This window comes from Myotis yumanensis, unplaced genomic scaffold (genome assembly GCF_028538775.1).
Source record: "Myotis yumanensis isolate MYYU_CA2020_CCGP unplaced genomic scaffold, mMyoYum1.0.hap1 SCAF_5, whole genome shotgun sequence".
NCBI lineage: Eukaryota > Metazoa > Chordata > Mammalia > Chiroptera > Vespertilionidae > Myotis > Myotis yumanensis.
The window spans coordinates 2,249,855-2,273,759 of NW_027223756.1; the positions used below are offsets into that span (position 1 = coordinate 2,249,855).

Sequence of the window (23,905 nt, forward strand, 5' to 3'; positions counted from 1 at the left end):
TGCCCGAGCAGCGCAGCAGGTGCTCTTGGATGGGTCTTTCAGCCAAATGCTTTTGAGATTTATCCGTATCGTTGCGTGTTTCCCTTGGCCCTTGAACAACGCGGTGTGCACTGCGCAGGCCCACGCAGGTCGTGTTGGATGATGCCTTGCTGTTTTCCATCTGCGGATGCGGCGGGCCGACTGTATGATCGCTCTCCACCATCTTACATCGGGGCTGAGCGCCGTGGGTGTTGGTGTCCACGGGGTCCTGGAACCACTCCCCTGTGGGCACCGAAGGTAGTTACGTTTTTGGATTCAAAAGTAAACACTTGAATTTCCTACTCCGAGGGGTTACCCCTGCCTGTTCAAGGGTCGGCCTCCTATGCCAGTTTGTTGAGTCTCTGACTCATGGGCCCCTGGGCTTTTCCAGTTCTTAGCTGTTAAGAATAAAGCTGCCGGGAGCATTCTTGTGCAGCTCCCTTTGTGGACATGTGTTTTCTTTATCTTAGGTGAATACCTAGGAAAAGAACATGGGAATCCTTTTATAAGAAACGACCAGAGTTTCCTAAGTGTGTGTCCTGTTTCTCATCCCTGTGGTGCTGTGTGCGAGTCTGGTTGCTCTGTGCCCTCGCCAGCAGGTGGCGACAGTCTTTCCCACGTTGGCCTTTCTGACGTATGAATGACAAGTCTCGTGTGGTTTTGACTTGAATTTCCCTGATGGCGTCGGGCACTTTCGTGTCCTTGTTAGCCGTTTTTGTATAGCTTTTGTGAAATGTCTGTTCAGATCTTTTGTTCCTTTTTAAATTTGGTTGTTTGTCTTTTATTGTTGAGTTGCCAGAGTTCTTTAGATGTTCTGGGTACCAACCCTTTGTCAGATAATGTCTTGTGAAAATGTTTTCCCTGTTCTGTGGCTTGTCTTATCTGTAGAGCACACATGTTGACTTTTGATGAAGTCTGATTTTTTTTTATTTATGATTTTTGCTTGCTGTGTCCTTCCTGAGAAACCTTTGTGTACCAATGCGTGAGACCTTTTTCTCTGTGAAAGCTCTTGGTTTCTGACTCTTTGCAGTTAAAAGTAGCTGTGCTGCCTGGCCAGCGTGGCTCCGTGCTGGGACATTGGACTGGTAGCTTCAGCTTTTCTGTCAGTTCGTGATCGCCTCCGTTTAATTTTGCTGTGTGGTGTGAGGTAGGAGTAAAGGCTAATTTTTCCTGTTCAGCCATTTGTTGAACAGATTTGTCTTCCTTCATGGGTTGCTTTGGTGCTGAAAAGAATCCTCTAAGTGTGGGTCTAGTTCTGCTGTTTGCTCTTCTCCATTGATTATTTGTCAGTCTCTGTGTCATAACGTGCTGTCTGGTTGGCTGTAGCTTTCTTTATATACTAAGTGTTGAAGTCATAGGGCATAAGCCCTTCAATCTAGTTCTTTTTCAAGATAGCCTTGGATATTCTAGATCAGTGGTTCTCAACCTTCCTAATGCCGCGACCCTTTAATACAGTTCCTCATGTTGTGGTGACCCCCAACCATAAAATTATTTTCATTGCTACTCATAACTGTAATTTTGCTACTGTTATGAATTGTAATGTAAATATCTGATATGCAGGATGTATTTTCATTGTTACAAATTGAACATAATTAAAGCATAGTGATTAGTCACAAAAACAATATGTAATTATATATGTGTTTTCTGATGGTCTTAGGCAACCCCTGTGAAAGGGTCGTTCGACCCCCAAAGGGGTCGCAACCCACAGGTTGGCCACCCACAGGTTGAGAACCGCTGTTCTAGATGCTTTGCCTTTCTGGTTTTGAAATCAGTTATTGTCAACAAAAATGTCTGCTGGGGTTGTGCTCGGGTTGCATTGATCAAAAGATTAATTTGAGGAGCATTGTTGCATGAATGGATGGGCACATGCTCAAAACACCTGGCACTGGAGACAGGCTGCAGGTGGAGGCAGTTGAGACTCACTCTGCCATTTTCTTACATTAGAGAATTCTCTTTGCATCTAGATCTGAACTTCCCACAGCGGGAAGGAGAGATTGGGGTGAGGGCAGTCAGGGGGCTGGGTGAAGGGATGTCTGTGGCGGGTCCACTGTGCCTGCCACTTCCAGGCAGGATGCTGTCTGCACGTGTTTCATCCGGTCTTCTGAGTGGGGTGTCCCCTCTCTTGCGGGAGCAGGGGGATGGGGGTGGAGCTTGACTTGGCCCGGCATCTGCCACCCCCTCCTGCAGTTCTGAGAGGGGCGCTCATTCCCTTTTCACATCGGAAAGCAGGACTCAAAGTGAGTTGTTCAGAGCCTCGGTGGGGGCCTGGCGTCTGTCGGTGCCGTTACAGAGGCTGGGGGACAGTTGTGAGCAGGAGGTGCAACCTCTGTCCGTGTGGTGCGTACAGTCCAGACCGTGTGCAGGGAGCAGCCGGTGGGCAGATGCACGTGATGACAGTGACCGCCAGGGAGGAAGGGACCAGGGTGATGTGGAGAGGAGCTGGGAAGCCTCCCTTTGATGGGGGAGGCTCCTGCAGGGCAGCGTCTGAGCAGAGGGGGGCCCTTCATGCAGGATGCAGGGCCTTCCTGGCAGGGGGACCCTGAGAGTGGTGTGTACGTGGCTCCTAAGCGGTGAATTTGACTCCGGTGCTGCTCTGGGATTGTCCCCACAGCCCGGCCCTGTCACCAGGCGCCCACCGTGTAGCCCCCAAGTGCTCTGCTGACATAATGTGCACTTGGACACGTGTTCGTGTGTGCGAGCAGCCTGCGCCTGCTGATGTGGGTACGTGTATGTTTCCTGCTTACAGCTGACACTGAAGACGTGTGCATCGTGGAAAGATTGTTCTCGAGCAGCTTGGTGGCCATCGTCAGCCTCAAAGCTCCTCGGAAGCTGAAAGTTTGCCACTTTAAGAAGGGAACGGAGATCTGCAACTACAGCTACTCCAACACCATCCTGGCTGTGAAGCTGAACAGGCAGGTGAGCACCAGCCTCTGGGCGTCAGACCTCGCCCTGCCCGTGTCTCAGTGTGCAGTGTGGCTGCGGCCGCCACTGCCCCCAGAGGCCTCCGGCGCCTCCAGGACAAACGCGGTCCTGGGCCAGCGTTTCCGGTCCGAGCCCCGCTCCCCTCCCCACCACCCGCCTCCACACGGCGCTCTGTGTGCTCGGGTCCCTCCCCGATGCACGCCCTTGCTCTCTGCCGCCGGTCTGCTCATCCTGCTGGGCACCGTGTCTGTGCAGAGGCCCCCACGCCGCGCCCTCTCCTTGCGCCTCGATGAGGTTCTGTGGGAGCTCAGCGCCGTCCCTGTCGGTCAGCCTGGGTGCGCTGGCTTTCTCCCACCTCGTGCGGGCGCCAGGGGCTGTGGGCCGTGTTCAGTGAGGACTGACCGATGTCCATGCAGCCATCCTTGGAGTTGAGTCATAGTTTATTTTGCTTCTTTTACTTTCACACGTGTTACCTCAGAAAACCTGTTAGCATCTTCTTTCTCCTTTTTGAAACTGTTAATTTAACCTTTGATTTAAGATGATGAACGCTTCTGCCTGGGCCAGCTGTTCAGTGGTCAGAGCGTTGGCCCATGCACCAGAGTGAGGTGGGTGTGATTCCAGGTCAAGGGCACATACCTGGGTTGAAGCCAACCCACTGAGATGTCTCTCTCACATCGATGTTTCTCTTTCTCTCTCCCCCTCACTCCCTCCTTCCCATTCTCTGAAAAAGCAATGGGAAAAACATCCTCAGGTAAAGATTAACCCCCAAAAGTGATATAATTTATTGCTTTTTACATCTTCCCCAAAACAAGAGAGTCTGGCCCAGCGTGTGGGCCTGGTGGCTGGCACTTGAGTCCCTTTCCCAGGCTCCCGGGGCCTGTGCTCACAAATGCTTCACCGGCTCCCGTTCACAGCAGAGTGCCCTGGGCTGAGGGGGCGTGGACCATGCGAGGCGCTGCTGGCGGCTACTGCCACGTGACCACTGACCTGGCTGAAACTGGGGATTGGTCTATTGACTGAAAAAGTTGGTTAAAATAGGAGAGGATAAGGCATAACATGTTGAACCTTTTTATTTTTTATTTAATTTTATTGTTTAAAGTATTACAAATAGTAGTACATATGTCTCCTTTTTTTCCCCATTGACCTTCCCCCGGCCTCCCCTACCCCTTTTTAAAGCTTAAAACACACGTGCTGTCCCACGGCAGCAGACGCTGAGTGCGTGCGGGCCAAGTTGTCTTCCCTCGATGCACCCTCCAGGGACTTCCGTCTTGAAGCGCAGCAAGAACATGGACACCTGCAGAACAACCTGGGTGCAGGGGGAGTTTTATACTTTCAGGAAATCCCTCGGCTTCCACCCTCACCTTGCCGTGCCTTGTTCAACAGCAGGTGCCCATCCAAGGCACTCGATGTGGTTTTCACGAGGGCAGAGGGTGAGGGGTGAGAGACAAACACAACAAACATAATACAAATCACTCTTCTCACCGTATCGCCCAGTTTCTGTGACATGGAGTCAATGCATAGTGAGGCGTCCTAGTGCAGCGGCAGCAGAGACGAGGCAGGCACAGGGGCTCTGCACGCCCTAACCGGTGCTGAGGGCGGTGCTGGGCAGAGCCTCGGGTAATGCAGCGCCCTCTGGAGTGTGCAGCCGAGGGGTGCTATGGGAGGAACGCCAAGCGTCTTGATCCAAGAGCCCACTGAGCGGCTGGGCGCATGCGTGCAGCGTGGCGGCTCTCTCCACGCTCGCCTCCCTCTGTCTCTCCTAGAGGCTCATCGTGTGCCTGGAGGAGTCTCTGTACATCCACAACATTCGGGACATGAAGGTGCTGCACACCATCCGGGAGACGCCCCCGAACCCGGCGGGTGAGCGCCCCGAGGAGGGCGGAGCTGCTCGGGGTGTCCTGTTAAAGACAGGGGGCCGGGGAGGGGGGAGCTCTCTCCTCTGCAGAGCCCACAGCTGGAGGCAGATTGAAGTGGATCGACCTTAAGCCAGGCTCCCTTCCTCCTGGCACTGGTCTTGTGACCACATCGGTCAATGGTTTGGTCAGCTTCCAATTTAGAGGTCACTAATCACTTCCCACCAGAGGCCTTCAATCTGCTGACAGTGTCACGGGTGGGGGCCGGGGGGGGGTGGGCCCTAACCCAGCAGTGCGCTGTGGCTGCTCAGAGCCCTCCCTCCCGGCCCTGGGTTAAGTGAATGCGCTGTATATCTCACAACCACAAAGGAGCCCTCAGGCCTGACTGCCCTGCTCCCTGTGTCCTCAGGCCTGTGCGCGCTGTCCATCAACAATGACAACTGCTACCTGGCCTACCCCGGCAGCGCCACCATCGGAGAGGTGCAGGTCTTCGACACCATTAACCTGGTGAGGTTCCCTGCGGCTCTTGGAAATGCTCGTCCCCGAATGAGTGCTGTGGGCCCTGGCGTCCTGGCTTCCTTGGCTTGGCGATGCATTGCCCGCCGCTGGCCCCCAGCAGAGCTGTGCTCGTCCCCGTCAGCTGCCCCGGGGCGCGCTGGAGGATCCTGTCACCCCGGGCACTTTCCTGGGCCCCCACCCCCGGAAACCAGGTGGCTTAGTAGTCACGTTTGGTTCTCCCTCCCACCAGCGAGCTGCCAACATGATTCCCGCTCACGACAGTCCTTTGGCCGCGCTGGCCTTCGACTCCAGTGGAACCAAGCTCGCCACTGCTTCCGAGAAGGTAAGGCTGCCGGGCCCGTGGGAAACCAGTCCTGTGCATCCAGCCCAGTGACCACACGAGCCCTCAGAGGAGCACCGGCGACACCCACCTGGCAGGGCCCACTGGGCTCTGGGTGTGCTGCTGGGAGCGGCTCTCCCACAGGGGAGCTGGGCCCTGCATGGCACGCACTCACCACTGCACCCCAACAGGGCCCAGGACACAGGCTGGTGCTGAGGACTTGGGGGGCGAGAGTGAAAGTGGAGACAGTCTGAGGGCGTCTGAGCGCACTCCGTGTTCGCCTTTCACTCTTTCTCGCTAACAAAGTGGTGGTCACAGTGTGTGTCTCATTCAGCTCCTTTTCCCTCTCTGCGTCCTACTGCGCTTCTCTGAGTTACAGCGCCTTTAAGAGCTGCACCATGTTCACTTACTTAAAGCTTAGTCTGTAGATAGGAGTGTGCTTAATCCTGCCTGGAAGTCGTTTGTGTGCAGCTGATTATTGAGAGAGTCGGTGAGGAGAATTTCCGGGTTAAAGGACCTGGCCCTTCTGCACTCGGAGAAGAGGCCTAGCAGGCCCGACCGTGTGGCCCTTCTCAGCCTCCGTGACGCTGGAGGGTCCCGTCCTCTCCTCACTGAAGGGCTCCGTCCGTGGTTTCCTTTGCTGCTCTCTTCCTCTTCTCCCCTCTCTTCTCTCAGGGTTTCGTTTGTGCTCCTGGCTGCTCCCTCCTCTGAGCACTGGGACCTGCCCCTCAGCTGCCTGTGCCTGGGTTCAGCCTGGGTGTCCTCTCCAGTCCCCTCCCCTCGAAGTCACTGGCTCCCCTGAACCAGCCAACGAGCGCCCCCCAGGCAGCCGCTCCCGCTCCGCTCCCCCAGGCTCTGCATTCTTGACTCTCCGGCCGTTTCTGCAGCAACAATGCCGATGCTGCTGTTCCTGGGTCACTGTCCTGAGTCTCCAACACCCTTCGTGTCGTTACCTCGTTTGACCCTCACCCAGGGGCTCGTTTCCCTTCATGTGGAGCTCAGAGAGGGCAGGCGCTTTCCCAGGCCCGGCCGCTGGCGGAAGCCAGGATTTGACTCCACGCCCGCCTGCGCTCTGGACACTGCAGGACTCACCGTGTCACCGGTCCCTTTCTTCTCCCTCGGGAGCGGCATGGCCACGAGGCCCATTACCCTTGATTAACCCAGCTCTCTGTTATGGTTCTGACAAGGCCTTCGGGAGCCAGTAACAACAGAACAATTTCTCCTGGGCTAGAAAGAGAGGCTCTGGACTTGCTTTTACACAGAACCTTCTGGGTTGAGGGATCAGACCACCAACGCCTTCTCGGCCCTGCTGGGTCCTGGGTGCTGGGGCCGCCCTGGGTGCGGGCTTACTCCTGCCTCGGAAGTGCCGTCCAGCTGTGACCAGCAGCTTGTCGTTGGTCAGGGTTGCACACCGGTGTGGCATGAAATAGAAACACAGGTCTGTAAGGAACCCTGAACGCTTAGGTCGCAGAGACACAGCCTCTGCGCGGTGTTTGCATGCGTGCCGACGCCCCTGCTTCCCGAGATCTGCAGCCTCGGTGGGGTCCTCCCACCCCAGAGACTCACCGTCTTACAGGGCGTCACTCCCTGCACCTGCTCCCTGATGGCTGGGCAGCGCCGGGCCTGTCGTCTGGCTCCTGCGGCGCAGGCTCGCTGAGTTCCTCACCAGCTGGTGGTGACCGCACCCCTCGGGGTCACTTCCTAGGCAGGTCTCTCGGTCCCTGGTGCTCAGTCCTGTCTGCCCGCAGAGCGTGTGACTGCCTCAGGAGGGGAGGGGGCCGCAGGGAACGGACACCCTCAGTGTCTCATGTCCCAGAGGAGGGGCTGTGGCTCACCGCCAGGCTGTTTCCTTTCGTCTCAGCAGGGGTTTCCTTGATGCAGGTCTTGCCGATGTGCAGGTGACGGATCCCTTTAGCCCGTCAGTTCCCTTGGTCAGTAGCTCCAAGTGGCTAGAAGGGCCGCAGTGGGGTCTGACGGCCTGACCAAGCATGTCAGGCTCACGGCCATCACGTTAGGAGGTGCTTCCCAATGCGGGGTACATGCCTCAAGCGTTTAGTTTTAATGGTTTAAGCTTCCAGTGACGTAGGAAAAAGTAGAACTGGTATATTCCATGTTTGACTTCAAGGCTATTAATGATTAGAGTAAGTGCTGAGTGAAGTGGTGAATGGGGCTGGGTGATCTGGCGAGCTTGTGGCAGGAAGCAGGAGGTGGTCGTGCAGAGGGCAGCTGTGGGGGGGCCGGCCAGGAGGGGCTCGGGCAGCTGTGGGGGGGCCGGCCAGGAGGGGCTCGGGCAGCTATGGGGGGGCCGGCCAGGAGGGGCTCGGGCAGCTGTGGGGGGGCTGGCCAGGAGGGGCTCAGGCAGCTGTGGGGGGGCCGGCCAGGAGGGGCTCGGGCAGCTGTGGGGGAGCTGGCCAGGAGGGGCTCGGGCAGCTGTGGGGGGGCCGGCCAGGAGGGGCTCAGGCAGCTGTGGGGGGGCCGGCCAGGAGGGGCTCGGGCAGCTGTGGGGGGGCCGGCCAGGAGGGGCTCAGGCAGCTGTGGGGGGGCTGGCCAGGAGGGGCTCAGGCAGCTGTGGGGGGGCTGGCCAGGAGGGGCTCGGGCAGCTGTGGGGGAGCTGGCCAGGAGGGGCTCAGGCAGCTGTGGGGGGGCTGCCCAGGAGGGGCTCGGGCAGCTGTGGGGGAGCTGGCCAGGAGGGGCTCAGGCAGCTGTGGGGGGGCTGCCCAGGAGGGGCTCGGGCAGCTGTGGGGGGGCTGCCCAGGAGGGGGTCCACAGTGCGCTGTCATGGAGAACTGTTCTGTGTTTCATTTATAGTCTGACAGAGAAATGAAGAAAGTCTGTCTTTTCTCGGCTAACAGCCTTTTTCTCTTTCGCAGGGGACCGTGATTAGGGTGTTTTCCATTCCAGAGGGACAGAAACTCTTTGAGTTCCGGAGAGGAGTTAAGAGGTAAATACATAAGCCTCCAACATTGACTCTTAGTTCTCTTTGGGTTCAGTTTTGTGTTCTCTGTGACCAACAAGTGGAAACGTGGCCACTGGGCACAAGGTGAACGACAGGCGTGTTCAGCCCGACTGGACGGTCTGGGGGTGAAGGGACGTGATTTAAGGCCAGCTGGACGCAGAGCGGGGCCCAGATAGGGGAGCGGAAGGACTGGCCGAGCCGGGCGGTGTGTGCACTCCACCTGCTCTGCGGGCGGATGCGGACTCTGACCTGGTTCACAGGCTCCGTCCTTACTCTCTGCCCTGAGAACTGGAGCCGGCCCTTCCCCTCCCTCCCCCGCCAGCCAGTGGCTGCGGCTCTGCCTTTAAAACAAGCAACCGCGACTCCCAGCGCGGAGCTCCCTCCTGCTGGCGTCCACTACAGAGCTTGCAGGGCCGAGCCTAGCACGCCTCCCTGCCTCGGAGGAGGGGCTGTCCCGGTCACCCCTGGGTCCTCGGCCTCAGGACTCAGTGTACTGTAGGGAGTTAGTGTGTTGAATGTTGAAAGTTTGGCTCTATTAAACGTCACCAGAGGGCCAGTTTACCCTCTGCATGTTAAGAATTGCTGTAATTTAAATGAAAGAAAATTGGCTATTTAAGAACGTAGGACAGAATTGCTGTCACTTGCTGTCACGTTCCCAACATCTTGCTCTCAAAATGTTGAGAAGGTGAATGGAGGAAGGAGAGCGCTCCAGCAGCCAGCGGCTGTCAGGGAACTGTCCTCCCCTGCGGCGATGGTTACAGGCCCCTCGGGAGGTTGCTGGTGGCCGGTAGCCCGGTGCCCGCTAACCCTACCCCGCCCGCAGGTGTGTGAGCATCTGCTCGCTGGCCTTCAGCATGGACGGCATGTTCCTCTCCGCCTCCAGCAACACAGAGACAGTGCACATCTTCAAGCTCGAGACTGTGAAGGAAAAGTGAGTTGCAAACATTCGATTGTTCGAAAACCAACAGAGCACTTTGTCCAGCTCACACTGACGGGTGAGCCCGGGAGCCCAGACTCGTGCTGCCTCCTGCCAGGGCAGGCCCTGCGTGGGCTCTGGATCAGTGCCCCCGCGTCCGCACACGGCAGGGAGGGGTCTGTCCCCGTGAGGTGGTCTAGTGCGGGAGGTGCTGTGCGGGAGGCGGGCGACAGGGCGCGGGGGCCGCCGTGGTCAGTGCAGACGTCCACCTCGGCACGCCCCTGCGCACAGAAGCACGTCTGGGCGCACTGCCCAGTGCCGGGAGCGCCGTCGCCAGGCTGCCCGCAGTGGGTGCGTTTCTAAAGCAGGTGACGTGAGTCGTGTGTCACTGCAATGGGCATGTGGGGTGAACAGAGTGCTGCTCCTTGTTCCTAACATGTGAGCCTCCCCCGAGCCAGGCTTGCTCAGGGCGCGCTCCTCCCCAGGGAGCACTTCAGTAACTCACAGGTGTGCTCCTCCCCAGGGGGCACTTGAGTAACTCACAGGTGTGCTCCTCCCCAGGGGGCACTTCAGTAACTCATAGGTGTGCTCCTTCCCAGGGGGCACTTCAGTAACTCACAGGTGTGCTCCTCCCCAGGGGGCACTTCAGTAACTCACAGGTGTGCTCCTCCCCAGGGGGCACTTCAGTAACTCACAGGTGTGGTCCTCCCCAGGGGGCACTTGAGTAACCTGCAGGTGCGCACAAGGTGAGCAGCGGCGAACGGGCTGTGGGGAAGGAGCCACTTGAAAGTGGTGCTCAGAGGTTTCCGAGACTTTCTGTTGGACCCAGGGGTGCTGTGCGTGGGGCCTGCACGTCTCCTGTTTGCTGCCAGTCGTTTCCGTAATCTCCGCGGCCACATGGGAGGGCAGGCTGCTCAGAGGCTGTGGTTTCTGCCCCTTTTCCTTGAAGGAGGGGGATTTCTCTTGAGGTTTTGGGGCTGGTCCTTGTCTCTGTGGGTGGAACGTGGTCATCTCCGGGAGAGTCACGTTTCTGCTGACGCCCTCCAGGCCGCAGGAGGAGCCCTCCACCTGGACCGGCTACTTCGGGAAGATGCTCCTGAACTCCACCAGCTACCTGCCCTCCCAGGTCACAGAGATGTTCAACCAGGGCAGGGCCTTCGCCACGGTCCGCCTGCCCTTCTGTGGCCACAAGAACATCTGCTCCCTGACCACGTGAGTACAGGCGCGCCTCCCTCCCCTTTGCCTGCAGTGCCTGGGTGGTCCCCTTACGATCCTTCCCGCCTAAGAACAATCTCAGACTTTGGCCTGTCATGGAGCCGAGGTTTGCGTGCCGCGGGGACCCGCAAAGGGCACCGTGATTGTCAGAGGCGAGGGCTCCTGCAGCTCCTCCCGGCAGAGGCTCCCTCTGTGTCTGGGCACTTGTGGCGATAAGTCAGGGCTGGGAGCACCAGCATCGAGCCCTCTGGGAACCTCGCTGGCGTGGCTGGGAGCGCTCCGCCATGGCCTCGCTGTGACTGTGGATGTTATAGACGTTACGTTCATCCTTCCTACCCGCCTGGCCTAGTTGAAGAAGTCTCACGAAACCGCCTGCCCTTCGTAGTCGGGGAGCCGGGAGACCGATGCCGCCACCTGCTCTCCCTGGGGCGCCGGCACTCTTTCCCGGTCAGGACGCCCTCGGCTTCGATGCTGGGGCCACAAGTAGCACAGTGGGTGCGGTCTTGGTCCTGCACACACGTAGTGTGTCACTCAGCGACATTTGTGCTCACTTTTGGGGGGCAGAGGGCTCCCCTGGCCTTGCCAACGGCGAGGCTGCTAGTTTAGTAACTGCACGAAGGTTGTGGTCCTAGGATGTGGCTGCTTTTCCTTCCCACAGAATTCAGAAGATCCCCCGACTGCTGGTGGGAGCGTCCGACGGGTACTTGTACATGTACAACCTGGACCCCCAGGAGGGCGGCGAGTGCACCCTCATGAAGCAGCACAAGTAAGTCGGCCTCTCCCGCCACCCCCCCCTCACCCCGCCAGCTCTCTCTCGGCCAGGCTGCCGTGGGCCCTGCGAGTGTGCGTTTCCTGGAGAGACTGGCCCAGGCCGTTCAGGAGCTCCACCTTCCCAGACAGTCCCTGGTGTGGCACAGATGTCCGCTCTTCCACCCCGTCTGCCAGGGACTGCAGCTCTTGGCAGGGACGGTGGGAAGTGGTCAGCGCTGTGCCTGCCCTTCCTGGGGACGGGGCTTCCCGCCTCCCCTCGGGACCGGCTACAGATAGACGGAGAATTTCACATTCACAAGAAAGGGATGTCACAGCTCGTCCCGTCCGCAGTCAGGGCGCAGTTTGAGGGCCTGCTGTCTCACCGTGAGATGGGTTTTCTCTTGGAAAAGAGGAGTTAGTGTTGGTTCGTGGGGAAGCAGTGCATTGTGGTCTTTTGCTTTTGCTGCTGTTTGTCACCTAGAAGCACAGCAGTGCTGATGATTGGGTGCAAGGGGGAATATTGTTTATAGCGACTCCTGTTTATGGTCACCAGCCTGCACATGACATAGCTGGTCCCGTAGGCATAAGTCCTTTTGTCAGACTTTCCATGTAAAGTCCGAGTGAACACACCCCGTGCGTGTCCTGGCGAGTGGCCTTCGCCTCTGTCGCTGCAGGTCTGGCCCTCCAGCCCCAGGCCCTCACTGTGTGTGTTCTTCTCCACTTCCACCAGGTTGGATGGCAGCATGGAGACAACCAATGAGATCTTAGACTCTGCCTCTCACGACTGCCCCTTGGTAACCCAGCCCTACAGCACAGCTGTGGCCAAAGGCACTCACGCACCTGCATCTCCCACGAGACTGGGTAAGGCTGAGTGACAGACCTGGACGGTAGTGAGGCCGGGCTGCCCGGTGCCGCACTCTGCTTCCTCCTCGGGGCCGCCCCTTGTATAGGGCAGGGGAGTGAGTCCTCAGGCCGGGCAGCTGGTGTTACCTCGCTGTCCAGGCCCCGGAGGCGGCATCGATTTTCTTCTGAAGAAAATAATCCTGCCTCAGGCCACTGGGGGTGGACGTGACTTGTGCCCCAGCTCGCTGCCTCTCCAGCGTCTGTTCTGGGGCCTTGCCCTGCGCCTGTCGACCTTCCTCAAGCTGAGGGCCCCGGGCCCCGGGCCCCGGGCGGAGGCGCGCTGGGCAGGAGCTGTCAGTCAGCGTGCCGGCAGAGAGGTGGCAGCCTGGCCGTGGCTGTGCAGCTGCGAGTTACCTTCCCCCAGAACAGCAGCCTGCCCTCTCTTTGCTCGCGCTCCTCTTTGCAGGAGCGCTGAGTGTCTGGCGCTGGTGTTGCGCACCCACGTTAGTTCGAGGCACTCCGTGCTCCCGCTCCCGAGGAGAGCACAGCCTGTCCCCTGGGAAGCCCGTGCTCGCTGCAGAAATAAATGACGCGTCCTGGGCTGCCTCTGGCTGCAGAGAGCTCTTCAGTCACAAGAGGGAGTAAAAGGCAGTCTGCGGGTCGCCCCGAGGGCCCTGTCCAGCTCTGGTGACCGCGCTCTCTTTGCAGCCTACACGGACGAGCTGGGCGCCGTGGGCGGCGCGTGCCTGGAGGAGGAAGCCAGCGCCCTGCGGCTGGAGGAAGACAGTGAGCACCCTCCCATGATTCTGCGGACGGACTGAACTTGAGCTGTGAACTCTGACCCCACAGCAGAGAACACTGGCTGACAGAGGACTTTGTGTTATGCTGCTACGAACTTTGACCTGAGTTGGGGGAGAGGATGGCAGAGACTTAAAAAGAGAAAAAGGTTGTAGTTGTAGTCTCTTTCCCTACTGAGAAATACATGGTTTTCACTTCAGTGGCTTTTAATCTGCTATGAATTTTAGCTTTTTGTTTGTTTTCTCTTTTTGCCAAAATTAACTGGTGAAGCCCTTGAAGCCTTGCTTTGTTTGCATGCATTCATGTGCCAAGCCAGCACAGGGCAGCCAGGAGCCACTGGCTACCAGCGGCCATGTGGTTTCTCAGCTGTGCGCACGGGGCGCGCAGTGCGGAGCAGGCCTGCTAGTCCAGCTGGTTCTGCTCGACCAGGTCCGGGCCCCGGGCGGGGTGGCAGGGGTCCTCCCAGAGCCCCTCCTGGACCATGTCCTCCTCTTTATTTTGTTAATTAAATTTTTTCCAAATTGGACTCTCCTGGGATTTCTTCCATGGCGGGTTCTGTTTCCCATCTTGTTTCCCCCTTGGTGTTGGCAGAGGTCCTTTCTGTGCTCACCCCCTTTCCTCCCCCCGGGAGGGGACTCGAAGGCCGGCCTCGAGCCCCGGGCCCAGGGGCGCGTCTCCCCGTCACTAAGCAGTCCGTCCGGTCTGTGCGGCAGCCTCCTGCTGACGCCTGTGTGTGTGGTTCTCTCTCTTTGTCAGGAAAGCTGGTAGCGATTCCTGTGTCCACGTGTAGCACAGGCTTAGTGTCACAGTCCCGAGTTGTCCCCTCCGTCCCTCCGGGGCCCCTCGCCTGTGTCGGGAGTGGAGACGGAGGAGCACCGAGGAGTTGGCTGTGAGCACCTCCTGCGCGGGCGTGTGTGCCTTTTATTTCACGCTTACGGAGTTGTGCAGACTGAGAGGTGGGCAGAGGTCCAGGCTCCACCGGGCTCCCCTTCTGTTTTACAGAATTGAACCCCAGGGACTTCGGACTCTGTTCCTGACCAAGACGCACGGGGCGAGGTTCTAGGGCAGTGATGGCGAACCTTTTGAGCTCTGCGTGTCAGCATTTTGAAAAACCCTAACTTAACTCTGGTGCCATGTCACATATAGAAACTTTTTGATATTTGCAACCATAGTAAAACAAAGACTTTTATTTTTGATATTTATTTTATGTATTTAAATGCCATTTAACAAAGAAAAATCAGCCAAAACCGGTTTGGCTCAGTGGATAGAGCTTCGGCCTGCGGACTGAAGGGTCCCAGGTTCGATTCCGGTCAAGGGCATGGACCTGGGTTGCGGGCACATCCCCAGTGGGAGATGTGCAGGAGTCGGCTGATCGATGTTTCTAACTCTCTATCTCTCTCCCTTCCTCTCTGTAAAAAATCAATAAAAATATATTTTTTAAAAAAAACAAAGAAAAAACAGAAAAATCAACCAAAAAAATGAGTTCGCGTGTCACCTCTGACACGCATGTCATAGGTTCGCCATCACTGGTCTAGGGAATTGCGTGGCGTTGGTGGCGTGGAAACGCCCTGGGTTCTTGGGACGTGGCAGCTGAAGGCACAGGTGGAAGAGCAGACGTCCCGGCTGCGCCCGCTTTCCCTGCGCCAGGTTCTGGCCCGAGGGGTCAGCGTGCGTTTCAGGTCGTGTTCTTATCTTGGTCGTCAGCGGGAAGAGGGGACTTGGTTGAACCGGCTGCTGACTTAGTGCCCGGCTTCACCTCCAGGTCGGTCCGTGGGCCTCGGGCCGCGTGCACAGGGGCGGCCCTAAGGTCGAGGCCTGGATGAGAGGAGTCTCCAGTGAGCTGAGGCCTCTGGACACGGTGACGGCAGCAACACGCCGTGCTGCGTGGGCAGAGGTGACGGTGGCCCGCACTCGCCTTTCCTCCAGAGGACCCGGCTCCACGGGACAGGCCGGACGAGCTGCCGCGTCCCGGGCGGGGTCTTGGGTGTCGGCGTGGGACGTTGCTCACGCTCCCCGACGTGGAGGCACGTTTGCCCCGGGGGGGCGATGGGGAGACGGTGTACAGGCGCTGGTTCTCGTGGTCAGAGGCCCCTGGGTCCCCGTCTCCCTTGGGGATTGGGAGTCAGGAGACGTGGGACTTCTCCTCCCTGTTTCTGCCTCCGTTTCCTCAACTTGCAATGGGCAGTTAGGAAACGAGGCTCGCCCTGCCTCCCCGCTGGGCCCCGCAGGCTGGCCCGGGTGCTCGTGGGGCCCGCCTGGTGCTCTGCAGTCGGGGAAGCCATGTGGCCCGCGTGTGCTGTGCCCGGACCGGGGAGGGAGAACCGAGGCTCTGCATGGTCAGCTGACGCGCCTGGCGGTGGGCCTCGCTGCTTTTCCTTTCCCGGCTCATGGCCGCGAGCTCGTCCCCGGTGCTCGCACCCCGCAGGCCCGAGGCCGTGAGGCGTGGCAGCTGCCCGAGGACCCGCACCCGGTGCCGACTGCTGAGCTCCAGACCACACACATTTTATCATTTCATTACGTCTTGTCCAGATCGCAAAACAGATGACCTGGCAGGAGGGCGGGAACCACCCCAGAAACTTCCTCAGAGGAACCTGTGGGCTGGGAGCAAACCGCACCTCTCAGCAAGGGACCAAGACCAGCTGCCCCTGCGTCACTCCCGCGGCGACTGCGTGTGCTGGCGGAATGGCCAGCGCAGTCACCTGGCGCCTCCGTTCCTGGACGGGGCGATGGGCGTGGCCCACCTCCCAGGGTCCTTGTGACAGGGACGCACCAGTGATCACGGGAGCAGACACTGGTCTTGGGGGTCGAAACCAGTTGTCTGTATTCAGGCAGATTCCTGCGTGCAGACCGTGGGAAAGTGAGGTACTGACAAGTGTGATTCCCAGCCAAGGTGTGTGCGGCCCTTGGTCCCGCCTCTCCTGCACCTGGTTCTGAGACCAGCGACAGCTCTGGTGGGGGTGGGGGAGACTTGCCAAGCGGCACACGGCACTGCCTGCTGTGGCCGGCGGGCGTCGATCCGCACCTCATTCCAGAGCAGATCTTCCGGCCGGACAGCACCTGAGCTCCCTCCTCCTCGGCTCACCTGCGCCGCCCAGAGGGCCCAGGAGCTTCGGGGCTCCACGCTCCGCCTGCTCACAGGTTCATCTGAGGAGCAGAGGAGAGAAAGGACCTGGCCTTCCCCGCAGCCGGCAGGGGTCACAGACAGAAAAGACTAGACGTGCTCAGGTCACGGCAAGGCACACGGGACGTCGGTGATGGGAAGCGTGCTCCGTGTCCCCCGGCGGGGATGGTGGCGGACGGGAGCCCCGACCTGAGATCCTGCCAGCACAGCTCAAGGTCCAAATGCGTCTCTGCAGTGTGCTTAGCCCTCAGGTGCAGGGCGCGGGGGCGGGCGCGGTGGGCGCTGCACGCGGCTGTGAGGACCTGGCCCTCGGGACGGTGTCGTCTGGAGGAGGTTTGATAGGGATCCTCCTCGTGAGCGTCTTACTAAGAAGATGTGACGGCGGCCGGTCGCCACGCAGACGGCGCTCACGGATGTAGCTTTAGCTCGTACCCTGGTCGTGGTTCTTGGCCCGTGTTGTCCCTTTTCATCCTGTGGATTTTGCAAAGCACAAAGAGAAAGTGGAATTGGAGGCGTGGCCAGCCCTTCCGATCCTTCCTTCCCTGGTATCTGACCAGGAAAGCCGTTAATTTGGAAAAAGTTAATCTTTTTAAAGGTCAGAATTGAAGGGGCCTGTTTTGATCCTTTCCCCTCTGCTGGTTCTTCACGGAGCTGTCATTTCACTGCATTTCCTTCGTGGTGGGCGTGTCGTGTGTGCAGTGGGCGTGAGCGTCTGAGCTGAAGGTGAGTGCGCCCTGCGTACATTCCAAACCAGCTCGGACTGAGACCCGTGCTACTGCATCTCATAACCACGTTGAGAGATTAAACTGTCCTGGCCGGGTGGCCCAGTGGTTGGGCATCATCCCATGCACTGGGAGGTTGCTGGTTCTGTTCCCGGTCAGGGCACATGCCCTGGGTGTGGGCTCCATCCCCAGTAGGGGACGTGCAGGAGGCGGCCGATCAATGTTTCTCTAGAAAAAATCAATATAAACGTATTTTTAAAAATAAAAGATGAAACCTGTGTTGCATTTCCTTTTGTTTGTTTTTTCATTGATTCACTGCATACTCATTGCGCGTCAGTACGCACCATCATTTAATCACCTACAGTTCTGCTAGGATATCGTGGCAGAGAAGTCGAACCCTGCAGCTGACGGAACTCATAAAGGTTTTATCCAGAACGGAGTCTATCCTTTGTGAAGTAGATCGTGCACTTCTTTCTCCTGGAATTCCTGTCCTCGTCTGAGAGAGCGTAAGATGTCTGACCTCAAGCGACAGGGTGGACGCAGTGAGTGGCCCTGGAGGTGGTGGGCGGGGCCGGCCTGCGGGGGGCGTGGCGGCCTCTGGAAGCACCCTCCCCGCGTGCACTGCTTTGTCAATTTCCCTCACGGTGGGAGGGTGTGTTCCTCCACATCCCAGGCTGAGACACGTGTGTGATGCTCCACGCGATGAGGCAGGTGGGCGAGCAGGTGCTGGCTGATGGGAGGGCGGGGTCGGAGCTGTGGGAGCCGCATCCCTTCCTGAGCCCTCAGACCCACCCTCTTGTGGCTCCCGTGCGCCTCGGGGCCACCATCCAGGGTGAGGAGACAGTGATGCGTGCCGAATTCTTCAGGGAAGGACGGGAGACCACACATCTGTCCGTGCCCGCGTGTGGGCCCTGCTTTGTGACAAGCACATGGGGCTCCCTCCTGTGTTTTTGGTGGGTTAGCAAACAGGTCCTGAGTGTGGTGGGGCCGCCGGATCCCTGGAGGAGGCCCTGGCCCATCTAGTTGGTGCCCGGTCTCCGGGAGCCGGGACACGGAGAGCTCAGCCCAAGTCCACGAGGTGGGACTCGGCTGGTCCGCACACACCAAGCTCGCCTGTGGGGGGCCAGGCCACTGTGCGGGCCAATCGCGAGGGATCAGGAACTCGACGGACAGGACAAAGTACACGTTACCAACTCCGACCCGGAGAGCCCGTCGGTGAGACAAGCGGGCTTTAGAGAGCAGCTCTGGGCAGCTCTGGCGCCGTTTTCACGAAGGCTGGGCTGCGGGTCCCGGCTTTCCCGGGCCTGTCCTTGCTCATCGCGTGGGCTCCCGGGAGGAAATGCCAGGGGTGCTGGCGTGTCACTAGCCGGGTCCTGGAAGAGGAGTGTGGAGGTCGTGACCTCTGGATGGAGGGGCCGCAGCGCTAAGAGGGAGGAGGCCGGGCGGGGCACCGGAGGAGGCCTGTAGCCACGCTGGGCTCCCCCGGGGACCCTCCTCACACCCCTCCGGTCGGGAGGTGGCCAGGACCGTGGGGGATGCTGGTTTTGAGCTCCTCTCTGCCTGTGGTGCTTCCAGTGGGCGCTTCATCACCCAGTTAGTGTCCCTGCAGGTGGACGGCTGCCTTTGTAATGTCGGGGCTAATGATGGCTTTAGGGACGCGTCCGCTCATCCCCAGCCCTCGGGGGGTCCTCCGCGGGGCGAACGGCCGTGTGCCCTCGGCGAGGCCTCCGCAGGCCACGGTCTCCAGCACCTGTGAGCCACCAGTGACTGGGTGGGTGGAATTAGCAGGTGCTGGTTTGCAGGCACAGCCGCCCGAGGCAGCTGTGTTTACTACAGAGCTGAGGACATTCTCCTCTGGTTTCTCAGAAACCCCTATTTCCGCCTGCAGCTCGGCTCCCGCCCCAGCCGCTCCCGCTCCCTTCTGGCCAGGTCGGCGGCTTTGCTGTGGACAGTCATGTCCCAGGGACCCTGGCAGTGACTGCGTCTCCCACCTGGGCCGACCCTGTGTCCTCACCGGCCCCTCCCACCCCTGGGGTCTCCCCTCAAATAGCCACAACGCCAGGAACACACCTGGCGCAAGTTTCTCCACATTACTCCTGTGTTCTTGCCGCACGCGACAGTCCCGTGGAGCCACGCCTTCCCTGGCCCCTGCGACGCTGAACGTCACCCAGATGCTCGTGTTTTCATTTCTAATGTTTTTAATTGATTTTATGTGGGGAACTGATATAGGGTTAAGCCTCGGACTGACCTGTGGGCAAAGTCATAAACAATTCCCAGCTTAGAGAGCACAGTCCTCTTAGCATAATTAGGCTTGACCTTGTATAAAGCTCCCTAGATCTTACTCGGGAAGTTAATGGGCTGAGGGAAGTGCAACAAGAACAAAAACAAGTGAAACTTACAAGAGCAGTGTAAACAAGTGAAACTTACAAGAACAAAAACAAGTGAAACTTACAACAGTGTAACTTACTGTGTGACTATGGAAACCACTACCTTGTTTACCGCTCAGTATAAAATAAAGGCTCAGCTTGCCTTGGGATCTCTCTCTGTGGCCTCAGCCAGGCACAGGGAAGATCCACGGAGACTGAGGAAAGCTAGAGAGTTCTGAACGCTGTCTCTGTGTAAAACATCCTTCGCCGACTCCGTCCACACCTTTGGGAACCCCTGGACCGCTGGGGCTGGACCCCAGCAATTTTAGACAGAGGAAGGGAGAGGGAGAGAGAGATAGAAACATTGATGAATCATCATTGACTGGCTGCCTCCTGTATACCCCCTATTGAGGATACTGCCCACAACCCAGGCATGTGTCCTGACCAGGAATCCAACGGTGACCTCCTGGTTCAGAGATTGATGCTCAACCGCTGAGCCACACAGGCTGGGCTTCTATGCTCATATTTTTAAAGAACATCGACCTATGAAACAGGAGGTCACAGTTCAATTCCTGGTCAGGGCACATGCCAGGTTGTAGGTTCGGTCCCCAGTGTGGGGCCTGCAGGAGGCGGCCGATCCATGATTCTCATCATTGATGTTTCTATCCCTCTCTCCCTCTCCCTTCTTCTCTCTGAAATCAATAAAAACACATTTAAAAAAGAAAAGAAAGATAATCTAGGTGAAAGGTTTATTGGGTGTTTGTTCTGTTCTTGTAAAATCGACATTTGTCAAAATGAAAGGTTGAGGGAGGAAATAAAAATAAACAAAAAGTTGGGAAACGAATGAACCGGTTGGGGACGTGTGCGCATCTAGTGGACGTGCTGAAGCTGTTCATCTCGGAGCCAGGTCGCTCGCTCCTCCCCCGTCTCCCTGGCCCGAGCCCTTTGGCAGGAATCCAGGCAATTTAGACACCGTGTCTGAGGCCTTGGCCTGGAGCGCGGCGCTGCCAGAGCTCAGCGTGGGTGCCCTGCGGGGGCGCCGGCGACACGCGCTGCAGGGACCACCCACCAGGGCAGGTTCCCAGAGACTCGGGTGCAGCCAGCCAAGCCTGCTCATGAGCAGTGGCTCCTCCCACCAGCGAGCCAGGACCCGCGGGGCCCATGACTCCTCTGTGACCTCACGTTCAGCTCCAGCATCGAGACTGGACAAGCCCTGTCTTTGTGGCAAATCTGAGACCAGGCTACTGTCACCCCGCCCACCACTGACAAGTGTGTGTGTGGGCATGTCTCCGTGTGTTTGTGTGTGTGTGTCTCTGCATGTGTGTGTGTTGGCATCTGAGTGTGTCTCGCGCACGCACTCGGATTCTGTGTGTCCCTGTGTGAGTGTCACTGCGTGGCCTCGCACGCTGGCGATTGCTGCTTCAGTGGAACAGCGGCGGAGGGCGCTGTGGCTGCAGAGCTTGCAGATGTCCTTGAAGAGGCACAGGACACGTGGCTGCAGCCGAGAGGAGGGCGGGAGTGGGAGCAGCGGAGGCGGCACCAGCAGAAATGAAGTCACAGGACAGGATCCGGGCGGCCCCTGGGTCAGTGCCAGTGCCCGGGCAGAGTGCCCCCACCCTGGAGGCACCACGGCCCCCAACGGGCACCCTTCCACACCAACCACAGCTGGAGGACGAAATCATGGGGACGACTCCATGTACAAATATAAACCTTGTTGCTTCCCCAAACCACACCCGGCTTGAAGTGCTCATCTCGTTGTCATGGAATCACAATCCCCACAAGGACCAAAGGGACCAGAATAGGCTACAGGGCCTGTTTCCCACTTAACTTCTAGAATCTTTTTCCCCTGAACTCCGGTCCCTCTCCTCCCTCTGAAGAATATTCTAGATGCTACAGTGTGACCCCCATCACTGTGAATGCCAGCACTTCCTTCTGGGGAAAGCTCCACCCCCACCCTTGGCAACCATGTGACCCAAGCTGGGCCAATCAGAATTCTTCCCTGGGAGTTTTCACACTGGGGCAGAGAGGACCAGGTTCTCTGGGAGATGAAGGTGGTAGCTGTGAGCCAGGAGCTGGAGGGTGGCACCTGGTCTGTGGGGCGAAGACAGGTCCGCGCCCAGAGGGAGTTCCAACACCTTGCAGCTTTGTGATAAGCACGTGCCTAGTTGATGATTCTGTGGGAGAATCCTAGCGGCCACCACTCTGGCCCCTCAACACCCCATCTCATGGCCCAGGAGGAGGCGCCAGGTGCCCACAGTGCCAGAAAAGCCTCCAGGCACGGCTCCCCGTCCTTCCTCGGGTCACAAAACGCCCCCCCCCCCCGGGGGGGCGTGGGAGGCAACCACACCATCAATTATTAAACTTCCCCTAAAAGCCCAAGAAAACTGAGATGGGGCTGGATTGGGAGCCATCAGACCCCTCACAGCCTTTGGCTAAAAGGAGAAAATTCGATCTGGGGCATAACCCACACATCTCAGGAGCTGAGAATTCCCGGGGGGACGTCGAACCCCGCTGAGAGCAAGATTTTGAAAACCAGGTAAGCTGTGTTCCTGTGACATGGGGGGGATGGGGACTCGGGGGGAGGGTGACACTTGACATGGACAGAGGTTCCAAGCCCGTGGCTCTCCTGGGCAGAGTTCTCTTTCCCGGAATCCTCACTGAGTCCCACTCATTGGGTTGCATGCCTCCCGCAGTTACACGCCTCCCGCGGTTACACGCCTCCCGCAGGCAGTGCCGTTGTGTTCACTGAGCCCTGCGTTCTGCCATTTCGGTTCCTTACATCTTTCTTTTTAATAACCTCCCTTCTCCCCCTTTTCCATCTCACCACCAACCTTTTCTCCCAACCCAGTGGTCGGCAAACTGCGGCTCGCGAGTCACATGTGGCTCTTTGGCCCCTGGAGTGTGGCTCTTCCACAAAATACCACGTGCGGGCGGGCACGTACAGTGCGATTGAAACTTCATGGCCCATGCGCAGAAGTCGGTATTCTGTCCCAACCCACCCACCCCTCCTTAGGGTCAAAGGGCATCTGCAAATTCCCGGACCTTCTGCCCATTGCGGCAGAGTCCCCGTCCTTCCCCGCCCCCCCCCCCCCCCAAGCCTGGCGGGCCTCTGTGACCACCACCGCCAACAGAGTGAGCCCTGCATTGTCATGTGCGAGCTTCCTGTCACCGGTGCCACGAACGGAGTGACCACACAGCAGGGCTGAGCTGTGTTCCCCAAACTCATATGCTGAGGTCCTGGCCCCAGGACTGGCCTCCCCCACCCCAAGGGAGGATGGGGAGAGGGACTTTCCAGACCAGCACGGGGTGCGGGCTGCGGCCCCCACAGTCCACCCTGAGCACACAGCATCTCAGGGACCACAGACCTCACTACCTGCCCTTTGCAGGTGGGGGACGGAGCGCAGGTCAAGGTCACGGGCCAGACGGCAAAGTCGTGGGCTTTCTGCTGCAGAACCTGACGCCAGTTAAATCCTTAGCCGCATTCAGGGGCGTGCACTGCGCGTCTTCAATCCTCCGAAAGGATTAGGAGAATTCCGCCAAGATGAGCTCCTCACAGGGGAGGAGGAGCCGCCGGCCCCTGGAGGACGGAGCAGCCCCGGCAGCCTCGGCCGGGACCCCACTCCACGGGCTCCCGCCACACGGTGATGACCATGACGGCGTCCGCGCAGCCCAGGAAGGCTTCCCCGGGGGGCAGACGAAACCTCATGAGCCAAGGTACGGAGTTTAGAACGTGGGTCAGGCTGGGCCCACAATTTGCAGGGCTGGGCAAGGGTCACATGGCCAGAGGCCCACAGGCCATAGGTCTAAATACTCAAGGTTACGACTCAGCAAACAGACTGCTACATAGACGGGTTCTGTCTGAGAGCGGAAGGCTGGGGCGGGGGTCCTCTCTGACTCTGTGTCCCTCCCTCCCTCCATCATCTCCATCATCTCCATCATCTCCCTCTCTCTCCCTCCCTCAATCTCTGTCTCTATCTCCACGTCTTATCTCCATCTCCATCTCGCTCTCCCCCTCTCTGATCTCCCCCTCTGTCTCACCATCCCCCTCTCTCTGAAGCACCCCAGAACAGGCGAGTGCTTGGCCGGGGTCTCAGGACGGGTAGATCTCGCTGGCTCCCTGTTCTTGGCCATAAGTTTCTGGGCGGGTGAATTACCATCTTATAGCGCCATGTGCAGCTTCTAAACAAGGGAGTCCACTGGTAAATAAAACCCCCAAACCCCAAAGGCAGGTGCTGTCTTGTCCCCCGCCCCCTGTGCACATGCCTGGGAGGGGCTGGGAGGCGGGGGCCGGGGAGCAGGAGAAGGAGGCAGGCAGGGTGGGTCTGGAGTCCCTGCCACTGGCCGGCTCCGGGGCTTCACAGATGCAGACACTGAGGCCCAGAGAGGGTGAGCGCCCTGCCCGGGGACACACAGCCTGGGTGCCAGGCAGCGCTAGCTCTGCGGGGGGCGGGGGGCGGGGCGGGCGCCCGACTGCTCCACTGTTTTCCCGGCACTTGGGAACAGATGGCTCCAATTCCCACCCACGGAGCCAAACATTTTCCCTGGTTACCCTGCTAATTGCTCACAACTCCTCTCGTAAATAGAGCA

At 58.7% G+C, this 23,905-nt stretch overlaps 1 protein-coding gene across 2 annotated transcripts in view; it reads left to right on the forward strand.

The window, feature by feature from the left end:
* WIPI2 (WD repeat domain, phosphoinositide interacting 2) overlaps positions 1-13,635 on the forward strand; it is a 33,876-nt gene extending 20,241 nt beyond the window's left edge. For both annotated transcript variants that reach the window (XM_070414301.1, XM_070414302.1), the window contains 10 exons: positions 2,765-2,934; positions 4,704-4,800; positions 5,203-5,300; positions 5,542-5,634; positions 8,502-8,572; positions 9,411-9,518; positions 10,551-10,715; positions 11,377-11,484; positions 12,199-12,329; positions 13,020-13,635. In XM_070414301.1, the coding sequence (XP_070270402.1) occupies positions 2,765-2,934; positions 4,704-4,800; positions 5,203-5,300; positions 5,542-5,634; positions 8,502-8,572; positions 9,411-9,518; positions 10,551-10,715; positions 11,377-11,484; positions 12,199-12,329; positions 13,020-13,132 (1,154 nt within the window). In that variant the 3' untranslated portion in view covers positions 13,133-13,635. The remainder of the gene's footprint in view (positions 1-2,764; positions 2,935-4,703; positions 4,801-5,202; positions 5,301-5,541; positions 5,635-8,501; positions 8,573-9,410; positions 9,519-10,550; positions 10,716-11,376; positions 11,485-12,198; positions 12,330-13,019) is intronic.
* Positions 13,636-23,905: the final 10,270 nt, after the last annotated feature.